General features: G+C 39.3%; 1 protein-coding gene across 1 annotated transcript; it reads left to right on the plus strand.

Moving 5' to 3' along the window:
• The first annotated feature begins 632 nt into the window (after positions 1-632).
• PKIB (cAMP-dependent protein kinase inhibitor beta) lies at positions 633-5,486 on the plus strand. The gene is made up of 2 exons (XM_026069386.1): positions 633-780; positions 5,401-5,486. Exons 1-2 carry the CDS (start codon positions 633-635, stop codon positions 5,484-5,486), a joined length of 234 nt encoding a protein of 77 aa, XP_025925171.1.
• The last annotated feature ends 6,289 nt before the right edge of the window (positions 5,487-11,775 follow it).

Raw genomic sequence — 11,775 nt, forward strand, 5'->3', positions numbered from 1 at the left:
TTTCTGTAAGAGCAGAGGAAAGAAAACGATTTGATATTTTCAGGATAAAGAAATGTTATGGAGATTTTTATTTTTAGTTATCTGAGAAGTCCTTTTTGCATAATTTACTCCAGTGTGGAAGGATTTTGTTTCAGCCTAAACAAGATTCATAATAAAGAAAACATGTTGCTTCTCAGAGACAGTATGATAAGATAGAGTTTCAGTTCCCATCCAAGTGATTATTTGGCACAAGCACTTAAAATGAGAGAGGAAGGGTCAGGTCAAAAAAAGACATACAAGTGGCTGGTAGAAAGGTCTGTGGCTGACTCTATTTACAGGTTTCTCGTAGGTAGAGAGCAGTTCATTGTGCTAGTCAGTGTTTGTGCTGGTGTGCAGATGGAAACATAATGAAATGCAGAGAGATTCTTTTTTTTCTTTTTCTGGAGCAGAGACGAAGCTTTGGCAGCCAGTATTGCAGTATGTGACATTCACTAATAAAGGACCCATTGGGCAAAGCCAATGGCCGCTGTATTGTGGAGCAGGTGATTAGCATCTCTCTTGAAGAAGCACTTCATGTTTTATGCCAGGCTACAGCTGTTTTCTTTTTATGTTTGTTCTATATGCAGATGTTGCTATGAGGAAAGAAGTCAGCAATGACTGATGTGGAGCCTGTGGTCACAGATTTTGCAGCATCAGGAAGGGCAGGCCGCCGCAATGCCTTACCAGATATTCTGGGCTCTCCTGCTGGTGCTGGGACTTCAGACCTGCCACACAAACTGGCCAAGCTCTCTGTTTCAGAAGGTAATGCCTGCACATTCACAAACCAAATGTTTTTATGCAGTCATCCTTTGCTTTCTCCTTAAAACTTATACAACGGAGCAGTTTTGTTGACAATACTAATATTTCTTTTTTTCATTTAGATTAAATTCAGCATTGCAAAGCAGCTATCACTTTTACATCCTAATGAGACAGGTTAATTTTATTCCAGACTGTCTGCAATATCCACCCTCAGATTCAATGTTGAGTAGGCTGGAGAACAGGTGTTGGGAACTGAACTCCAGTTCCACTGAACAAGAGACAGCAGTGTTACACTGCTGGGCAGCTTGTTAAACCATCATTCTAACTATAAATTAGAGTCTTCTTCTGCACTAAGATTACTTAGCACAAGACAGAAAGCTATGTTGTTAATCCCATTACAGCTGTCATACTAACTCAGGCATATAAATTAAGAGTAGCCTAGGGGCTGCACTGACTTTTACCTGCTATTATGCTTCTAACATTGCCAGCTGAGAGCAGTGTCATATTTCACAGTGCCCAGGTCTTTCCATTAGTTTGATAAAGTGTTGTGGTGATTAACCTAGGTCCAATCTACACTAGCTTTACATTGAGTTCTTTTTACTTTCAGGGGCATTTTTAGATATGACTCTGTCCACTGCTCAAAGAAACTGGATCAAAAGAAAATTTGGTCTCTAATGCCTATGAAGTGAGAATTATAGGCTGACCCTTCATATGTGTTGCCCCTACTTCAGGTTCTGATTTGGAAATAACTTTTTCTTCTCGTGCTGTCACTGTTGCTGCTCTGAAAAATGCCACTGCAACTGGTCCTCCCACTTCTGACAGCAGTGATGATGTGAGGGCAGCACGGGCAGACGCAGAGTGGATGACCCGGGAATCCGAACTGGAAGTAGGTTATAGGAGGGATTCCCAGGCTGCAAAGGTGCATTTCCTGTTCATATGTGGGTCTGCTGCAGATCAGTTACTCGAAGCAATTACAGGATGTTGAGTACAGCTTCTTAAAGCATCATAAATGTTGGGAGGGATTACATATTACTTAGATTACAAGTTGTTCTTTCTTGCTTTCATCATTTCATTTATATTCATGTCTCTGTGATTCTGTAACCCAAAGCCATCACGGGCCCATCAAAGGGCTGCTGGCTACTGGAAGAGGGCAGACAGAAATAGCACTTCCAGGAGGAGTGAGAAGGTACTGACTCACCACCTGCTGGCTTGAACCTAAGAAAGGGAGGAAAATAAGAATTGGAATGGGTGCTGGAGGGAGGCAATATTGTTGCAAAGGGAAAGGGCAAAGATTTAGGAAGGAGAGAGGGAGACAGAGGGAGATATAAAGTGAAAAAGGGAAAGACAACACAGATGGTCAGATATGCTCAGGTATGGGGCTACAGAGCAGGTAGTAAGGGTGACTGTGGGAATCTGGGAGAACAGGTGGGAAGGACAGTGGGTGCTGTGTCAGAGTCCATGCAAGGTAGTGCTCAGCCCTGTTATCCAGAGGCAGTGAAGCCAAGTTCAAATATCTTGGCTTTGAGGAGAGATTCTCCCTAGGAACTTAAAAAATATATCCCTACAGATTTTCTCATTGTGCATGTGACTGGAGCACTGAAAATCCATTCCAAATTATAGAGAATCTCTTACATTTAATGTTTTGATTTTCAAATATTATGTTTTTCAGTTTCCAAATAGCTCTTTCACCTGGCATAGGTTGTACACAGTGACCAAGGGTCAGATTCCAGCAGGAGAGAACTGTTTCCCTTCCCAAAAGGGAAAGTAGATTGGAATTGAGATTGTTATTAGTGTCAAGGACTGTGGAAGTAAAGCTCTTAAATTAAGCACTCCAACCCACTGAAATATTCATTGCTGTATTACATATAACTAACCTTTGTATTGTTTAAAGCAGTGAACCTTGAGGGAGATGCATGTAACCATGTTAAACAAAGCACAACAGAGAAAACAGCTGTTGATAAGTTCTTTATGTTTGTTTCATTTTGGCCTCTGGAAAGTTTAGTTGAAAAGAATATAGTTTTTAACTCATGGAAAATTTCTGTCTTCAATCTTTTTTCCCCCCTAGATAAAAATAAACATGAAAGAGTGAAAGTCTTGTTAAAAGAAATGTTACAGCACAGCATAAAACATGTACTTAGCCTTCCAGAGAGAATAACCCTCCTCTCCTGGTGCCCATTCAATGCATTATGAAGAAGAAATAAAACACAGCTACTGTTTTAGCAAAATGTACTGATGTTTTTTTTTACAAATACAAAGACCAGTATTGGATTTGAAGAACAATTAAGAGCATGGAATTATCTTTTGCTTTTGTCACTGGCACATAGCTGTACCAGAGCATGTCTGGAAGGAGTATCTGTTATCAGCAATTTGCAGTAGTGATAATAGAAGTGAATACAGGATACAGGTCAGCCCACTGTGACTATTGGGCACTGCTCAGGTGCTTTTTTGGTTGGGAACTGGGAATTCCACAAGTATCAAATGGGGATCATAGCCCCATTTTGTTGTAAGTTAAACTTCCAATGAGACAGCAATCAAGACTTCAACAAAATGGAAGGAAAGTTTGGAGAGTCAAATACTGTGACTGGGAAACAGTCTGTGAAATATTTGTGGTTTTAACAGGCAACTGTTTTGCCTGTTCATGGTTGTAACAATAAGTTGTTTAAAAAAAAAAAAAGGAAAGTTGTTTCCAGCTCAGACCACAGAGGTTGGAGGTTGGATAAATGAGAAAAGTGGAGGAAGAATGAAACATGTAGTTTGAAACATGTTATATAAAGCATGCCTTATATTTTTCTGCTCTCAAAGATTTAGTTAAGGTTGTGGGAAATGATGTGGAGTACTCTCTCCATCTTGGTTCAGACTGAACTAATGCTCATTGGATCATACATTTCCTTTCTTGCTGAGATGTCACTGTATTAGTGAAAGATTAGGAACAGGATATGCTAATATCTTTTGGCTGGCATAAAAGAGGAGACTGCATATATTCTTTATGAATATACACAGATCTTAGCTGTGTGATATAAATTGCTGTGTACTATAAAAGCCACACCAAATTAATGTTCTCATTGTGAGTTACAGGAGAGATTTTGGCACCAGCTATTTATCTCAGAGCTTAAATCCAAAATTAAGATATTCTGTGTCCTGTCTGCCTCTGCTAAGTTTTGCAGGCCTGAGACTTTCCAAATATGATCCTGTGGGATGCCACAGTGGAGTGACATTGAACAATTTTTTGGTATCACTGGTGATCTGAAGGTTACAGAGGAGTCTGCAAGAAGTTTGGCAGCAAAGAGGTTATACTGGCCTCCCACATTTGGTAATCCCACTGTAGGGGGCTGTTCTGCCAGTAAATTCTATTGTTGCCTGAATTTTTCTAAATGACTATAACTTTCTAGATCTTGATACACTCAGCAGCTTGGCACCTGCTGCACATGTATGTACTACCAAGTGTGAAATTACATTTCCTCCAAGAAACTATGTTTTCCTCTATCCTATCTACAAGGCTGTGCTTATATTAGACATCCAACCCCACACAGAACCAGCTAATAAAGAAGATTGTTCTATCTCCCTTTCCCCAAAAGAGCAGTGCTGCCTAATTTTGAAGGCTTTCAAATAACTCAGCTCTTAACTTCCACCACTTTCAAAGGACTCTGAAGGCTCCAGACCTCTGTGGAGGCTTGCAACATAAAGCTGTTATTGCTGAGAGCTTTATCTGATGAATTGTGTGCAGCGGTATATATTTGCTGTGGTATGTAGAGACCAAGATATATAACTCTTTTGCCTGTTCATGATATTTATGGCAAGTCTCTGGGGAAAATTGTTGAAAATGTACCCCTTAGAGTATGAATATTAAGGTGGGTAAGACCTGGAAGACAGCACAACTGGATACACTGAGCAAACCCTTCCTTGCCACCAAAAGCCACAGACTGTCACACTTGGGTACACAAACTGTTTTGATAGCATTGGTAATGCCATGTGGTACTTGAAGGTAATGTGAAAATGGTTATGCTTTTTAAGGAAAACAAGGCAAAATTAGTTGTCATTTCTCAGTGGGAGAACTTGAGCATCACAAGTGATAGCATGGAACTCTATTCATCTGACAACCACTCGTGCCAGGGCGCTTTCACTTACCAGTCCTGTAAACATTCCAGTCCAATCTATGGAAGAGTGAACTTCCAAATCAGAAGAACAAAAATCCCTTCAGCTTGTGAAGGCAAGGTGAATTCTCCTAGGCATTTCATGGTAAAGAAGGCCTGCCAGATAATAACTGGCATCTTCACATGCTGTAATGTTATCTACCTGAAATGAAGCAATGCTCAGAGAAATGACTTTGAAAATGACCCAGAAAAAAAAAAATACTAAAAAGTAATCTCCAATCTGATTCTTACAGCCAAATGCACATTGATCAGCACGTGCAAGGAGCAGGCAAATAAGCATCAATAGGAAATTGCTTTTGGAAGATGCCTGTGCAAGTTCTTTATCTTTTGGTTTAATCTTTCTAAAGCACCTATCAGTGTGGTAATAAAGAGCCAATCCAAACAGCAATGATCAGTAAACCCAAATATTTGGCTGCAATTAACATGCTGTGTGAATGTGTGTGGTGTATATATTTTATTCTGTCTTTTTTAGATGAAGGAACAGAGGGTGGAGAAGTATCATCATCCAAAGGCTCGCTGGAAAGTCAAGAGTCAGGAGGAAAAAGCAGTGATTCCTAACACCTAAGGACTGCTGAATTAATGAAACCCATCAACAGACTTTCTAGTTTCCCTGTGTCACCAGTTCTGAAGTGTGGTAGCAACTGTAGCAACACAGACAACATTTTACAGCACACACGTACCTAGATGATATTAACATGGAACTAATGTTTTTTTCTACAATGTTCTACAAATCTAAATGGGATGAGAACTATAGAATGTATCTGTTGCTTGGGGTTTTTTAATAGTTGTAGTATTCATCCTAACCAATCTTTCTTAATTCTTAATTTTCCAAAATAACTTCTTTCTCTCTAACACAGAGGTATATTCACTCTTCACCTTAAGATGATATTAAGCATATATTAGATTACAGACATCTATCTGTAATTTATTTCCTGAGATTTTTGTTCTCTTTAGGGATATACAGAAATATAAAAAATATATATATTTTTTCTCTACTCCTCCTGATTCCAAAAGGTTTTGTATTACTACTTAATCTACCAGTGTATGTTTTTAAACTCTCTTGCATTTATTCAATTATGGCAGACCATCTCAGTTCTCCCACTCCCAGCAGTCTTGCTGCTTCTGTCATTTCTGTTCTCAGGCTTAATACTGTAGCTGTTCATGTGTATTTACAATAAAATAGCCACATCTGTAAGTGATTAAAACTGCTTAATCTCACTGTGGGAGCTATCCTCTTTTCTGCCTTCTGTTGAATCTTTGATGTCTGTCCTTTATGACAAGAAAAGACTCAAAACCCCATAGTTTATAACATTTTTATTTCACCTGGTTTTTGGTTTATTGTTTGCTGACGATGGAGATGTTTCAATCATTGTTATTTTTACAAAGATGTTTTTAAACAAAGAGTTTTTCCCTCTGCTAAAGGCCTTGATTTGTTATGGAGGTCATGCTGCTGAAAATACTCAGCATTCATCCCTTTGTTGCAGGAGACCTAAGTAAGATTCATGTACAGACCTGCACCTTTACTGCGGTCTGAGGCAGCAGCTTCCTGAAACCTAACCAACACTGACAGTGGGGTCCTTTCATTTGGCCACCCAGTCTCTCCGCTGGATTGTAGCCAGATGGAGGAAGCATCTCTGATAGGTACATTCCATATCCCACCTATAGTCCATCTATAAAGAACTTGTGTATTTACAGCTGGGAGGCAGCTTGTAAGAGGCCTCTCTGCACAGCTACCATTAATACTATGCATTTACGCATGGGCTGTCTTTTGTGGACCATTCAGTAAAGGATAGATTTCATCCAGCTGAACAGACCATCAATTCCCACCTCTTATCTTTATTCATTCAACAAGTGCAACATCCCAGAGTTACTTTCAAGTTTAAAAAGGTCAAGTAGCCTACTCTACTGGAACAAAACAGGTGGCATAGGAGGACTGAGAGACTGAACTAACTGACACAGGAGGACCAGAGTTGAAAACCATAGTGGAGAGGGATTCAGTGTATCTGTGCTACACACTCTTTTTGTGGGTTCCAGTCCCACTGTCAGTCCTTTATTGCACCTTGGTACGTAAACTTGTTCAAATTTAAGCAGTTATTATGATCCCATGGAAATATAGTAGTTGAATATTACTGAAACAGAATTCTGTATGTGCTTTAAGTGGCGCATATGCTAAAGAGCTCTTCTGGGTCATGGTCTATATTGAAATCTCCTCTTTTTCACAGTTGCAGCACTGGATATATTTAGAATCTTCTCTTACAATCTATTGACACTGAAATTTGGGTTACAGGAATTGATGTTTAAACAAGTATTTTGACTAGCCTAAAATGCTTTGAAGTTGTTTTCTATTAAAATCCCAATCATGTGAACCAGTTGGATTTAGCAAATTATTCATGTACTTTACTGTGTATAAAAATCATTCCACAGCTATATATATATGGAGTTAACTGTTCACAGACTTAGAGCTTAGAACCTTAATCAGGGTGCTCAACACTCTGCAAAATTGGTACTTACTTTGTACTTGAGCTGTATGAATGTGTCTTTGAGAAAAAAACTGCACAGAAAGAATTTTAAGAGAAAATTAGGAAAGCTGCATAGGAAGCAGAAACAAACAGGAAGGTTTTAAATGCAACTCAATTCAAGGCAGGATGAACATATTTGATCTATAATATGTTGGGATTGCAAATGATTGCTTCAGTCAGTTCTCATTTGTCCGAGTATTATGTGGCTGCAGAGTAACCAAGTTACAAATGCAGAAATACTCCTTTTTTGCCATATGCATGGACAGTTTGTGTCTAGCAGAGATTATTAGCCTAGGCTGTGTGAGAGTGCTCTTTTGTAGTTCAGATATAGAAGAAAAATAGCTACTTATGGCTAGGATTTCAGCCTAGCCATAAGGCTAGGAATTGAGCCTTCCCAGTTCTGAGCCAGCTGTGTATTTCTGACAAGTATACCCAGAACTACAAACACTGGTTAGTGTGAAAGACACTGTACAGCATAAACTTTGGTCCAGAAGAATTTATTAGTTCTGGCTTGTTCTTGACTCAGCCAGACAGGAGTTAGCTAGCTCCTTTAGAACTGTTTGGGAGTCTCTATGCCATGCTCTCCAGAAGTCTGGGGTTTGGCAGGGTTTAAGCAAAGCAAAAATTTGGGCCAGCTCTGGTTTATTTTCTTGTTATATGTTGAAGATAGATAACAAGTCCTGCTGAACTTTGGCTGAGCCTGTAAACTCAAACTGTAAATTCAGTTCTTCTGTACATGTTTCCCACTGAGCAAGTTTATCCAGTTTTTACCATTATTCAGGATATACCAGACTCCCATTAGATCATGTAACAGAGAATTAATGGTAGTGTATTCTCTTAATTCACACAGTAACAAAAGTTATGGTCCTGAATCAGCAGAATATTTAAAAACATGCTTAACTTGAAATGCAGAATAGTCTCACTGAAGTCAGTAGGACTCCTCAGGATCTAAAATTGGGTACATACTTAATTACCTTGATAAATTACAGCAGCAAATGTCCATTATGGCTAATCTAGTATTATAATGCATTAATCCCAATTTCCATTCCAGCAAGTGTGGCATCTTTTTCATCAGCATACGACACTATTCTGGCCATCTGTAGAGTAAAAAACAATTATTTTAGTACCAATAAAAAAGATAACTTTGCTGTCTTCAAATTTTAGAACTTAATGAAGCAATTTATTCATTTTCAGCCACTCTGCGTATTAAAAAGAAGAGCAGGAAAAAAACTCTGTAACCTTCTTGTGCATATAAAATAATTTGAGCATATAGAAAATTGTCCTCAAACTTTTTCCGATGTCATTAAGAAGGTAATCTTCTTTGGGTCAGCCCTTCATCAGAAAATCCATATAATAGATGGATAAACATGCTAAGGCAAGTGTTTTGTTGTTAAAAATCAAGAAAGTTCAATTTATTTTCTGAAAGGCAATAAAGGAGCAATTAGATTTTGGGGTGAGGGACTGATTATTAGCATGTCCAAATTTAGAAAGATTAAGATGAGTAATTAAATTATTTTTTAAAATGAAACTTATTTGTCCTGATTCCTCAAATTACTATCTCCATCTGTGCTGTAGGCTATCATATTGGTATAATATTGCATAGGCTGAGCTTAAAAAAGAGGTGTTGAATGAAATGGGTGGCAAAACATTTGCAGTTTGCATGGTGGTATATTTTAAAAGAGATTCCCAAATCATTGGTATTACTGCTATCTATAGGCCAGATGCAAATGCCTTGAAGACAAAGTTTATTTCACACTAAGTATAGTGTGAGTTGTATCTAAATTTATTTTTAATTTGGGCATTACTGAATATACAGAAAATTCGTCCAGCTCAGGAGGCCCCTCAGCACAAATGTTTGAAGGCAAGGAGACTACTCAGTGGAAACTTCATGTATGTTTGTATTGTCCAAGACATGATATTTGCTGATATGGACCTATGGTCTGACCCATACTGGCCACTCTTGTGGAGCTTTCATCTCTAGGTCTTAACAGAGCAATAATGACATTAATCACACCTTTTACATACATAACGTTTCCAAACTGGGCCTAGCAGAAAAAAAGTTATGTGGACAGAAAGTTCTTCATGTTTACCATACAGTCCAGTAAATCTTGAAACATACTTTAAAAGAAATTGGTATCGTTATACTAACTTCATGGATGCTAGTAATAAATGTATGCTGATAAATGACAGGTCATATACCATATACAGATGTACCATCTGTTTCAGCATTTGGGGTCCATAGTTTGTATAGAGACTATTTATTTAAATAGTATTTGGCTACTGCTATGTAAGAATCATGTATCAAACTATTATCTGATGGTTTCATTATTTTCAGTTTTTACCCCAGCATATTCACAGCTGTGTCATATTAACCTACTGTCTGACATCAGAGGCAGGGAATGATATATCCTTCTTCATCACTCCTATATAGTGAGAAGTCACACAGTTATGACACATCTAATATATATGATAACTGAAGTAATAACCCCTAGTGCATTAGTTAGAAACAACACAACTGTGGCTAGAAGATGTTTACCTCATACTTTACCATCATGTATTACAAATATCCTTCATGTATCACACACAGTAAGAGGAGTGTTGCAAGATTTAGCAAATTATCTAGGATTGCTCTATTGTATCAGCTGCTGCTGTGTGTGTGATAAAACCCATCAAAAGGAATAAAAAGAAGTGTCAGAAAATTCTGCACAGATTTCTCCATCAGTTTGGCACACGCCATGTTTGCTGTGCTTGGGGAGCATGAACCCCAGACCCACTGTGGAGCAGGTGGGTTCCTCTAGGTCCACACAGTGCTCCAGAGTTGCACAGGCCAGCAGGGCTGAGGTTACTTGCTCAAAAGTAGCTTGGGTAAAAATACCAAGGGCTTAACTGTCCTGCCATCTAGTGGGATCCTCAGCCTGTCAGGAAGCTCATTCAAAAGCATAGAGGGAGTCAGTTGTTTAAGATATCTCAACTGCCTGAGAGCAAAAAGCAAAAAGGGTGACAGCTGACCTAGCTACAGAAAGACTGTCTCCAGCTCATCTGAGACCCTTGCTTCAAGGCTTTTGCTAAGGGTCCAAACATGGCATTAGCTGTGTGGTGGAGTCAGTACCTCAGCAGCTCGGTATGTTCAGAAAGTTAGGTGATCACAACACAAAGCTCCAGTGGTTTATGTATACTTGACAAAATAATCCCAGCTAAAACTTCCCAGCTACACAGTATTCTTATTAGTAGGTACACAGCACTCCTTCCCACTCTCCATTCTCCTTCTGTACATTGACTAAATTATTTTCTTGCACAGTCAGCAAGGGTGTATGACATTTCCAATTCAAAGGCACAGATCTCTGTGAGAAAACTCACTTGAACAGTATGTGCAAAGGAAAGATACTGAGCTTAGGCGCTCAAGGGTGAGCAGCCCAAATGCAGTCTTAACTTGTAAACCCTCTTATAGACCAGATGTTTTAAGTCTGGCTTGCAGACTGCCCAGGTTTAAATCCCTGCTCTGTGATTTGGATTAGGGTGTCAATACCACAATATATGCAATATATATTGCATTTTTCAAAGAAAACACAGTTTCACCTTCCTCAGTTGAAGATGTTCTACTTTGCAAAATAATTAGCACTACTTTTGAGAATTTACTTTTATTTTGCTTTCCCTCTTCTGTCCGGTGGGGACCAGTGTGTATCCCAAGATGATGAGGGAGCGACTGAAGACACCTAGGCAATGCACTCAATCTCTCCTGTGCTTGTCCTGTGCCACTGCAAAACTGTAGATCTCTGGCTTTTAATGTAGGTCTTAAGTTTTCTGGGTAGTGATACAAAGCATGTGTACGATGTTTTCTTTTCCTCTGGATAAAACATATACTCAGCAATTACCTGCAATTTCAAGGGACTGAATTTAATGACTTAGGTGATCCGTACCAGTTGTACCTGAGAAGCCATGCTGCAGTGACTGAGCCTGTAAGGTTGGTGCTCATCATACAATATACAAAAAAGCAAATCTAAATCTGTCAGGGAATGGTTTTAAATATTCCTATATTTTAGGTTTTTTTTTTTTTTTTTTTTTTTGGCTACCTTGAGCACTCTGGGCACATTTTTAACTGGATAACTCTGCAAGGGGGGGGGGGGGAAGCACATAATCTGCTTTTAACTCCCAGAAGTATTCCTGAAATAGTCTTCTTGTAATACATGCAGTTTTCCCAGACGACGGGAACATCTGTTGCCCGAGAGGCTTCGCAGCAGCGCCCAGCTCTGCGCCGCCAGGCCGCGCCGCCCTCGGCCGGGCCGCCGGCCCCGAGGCAGCTCCCTCGCGCCCCTGAGGCAGCGACCGGC

This window comes from Apteryx rowi, unplaced genomic scaffold (assembly GCF_003343035.1).
Source record: "Apteryx rowi isolate R43461 unplaced genomic scaffold, aptRow1 scaffold_293, whole genome shotgun sequence".
NCBI lineage: Eukaryota > Metazoa > Chordata > Aves > Apterygiformes > Apterygidae > Apteryx > Apteryx rowi.

What these genes read in the sequence shown, in the direction of transcription:
- PKIB (XM_026069386.1), top strand. Translation starts at nt 633, where the DNA reads ATGACTGATGTGGAGCCTGTGGTCACAGATTTTGCAGCATCAGGAAGG. An exon ending in CAAGCTCTCTGTTTCAGAAG is followed by an intron (nt 781 to 5,400) that starts GTAATGCCTGCA and finishes TGTCTTTTTTAG; the next exon opens with ATGAAGGAACAGAGGGTGGA.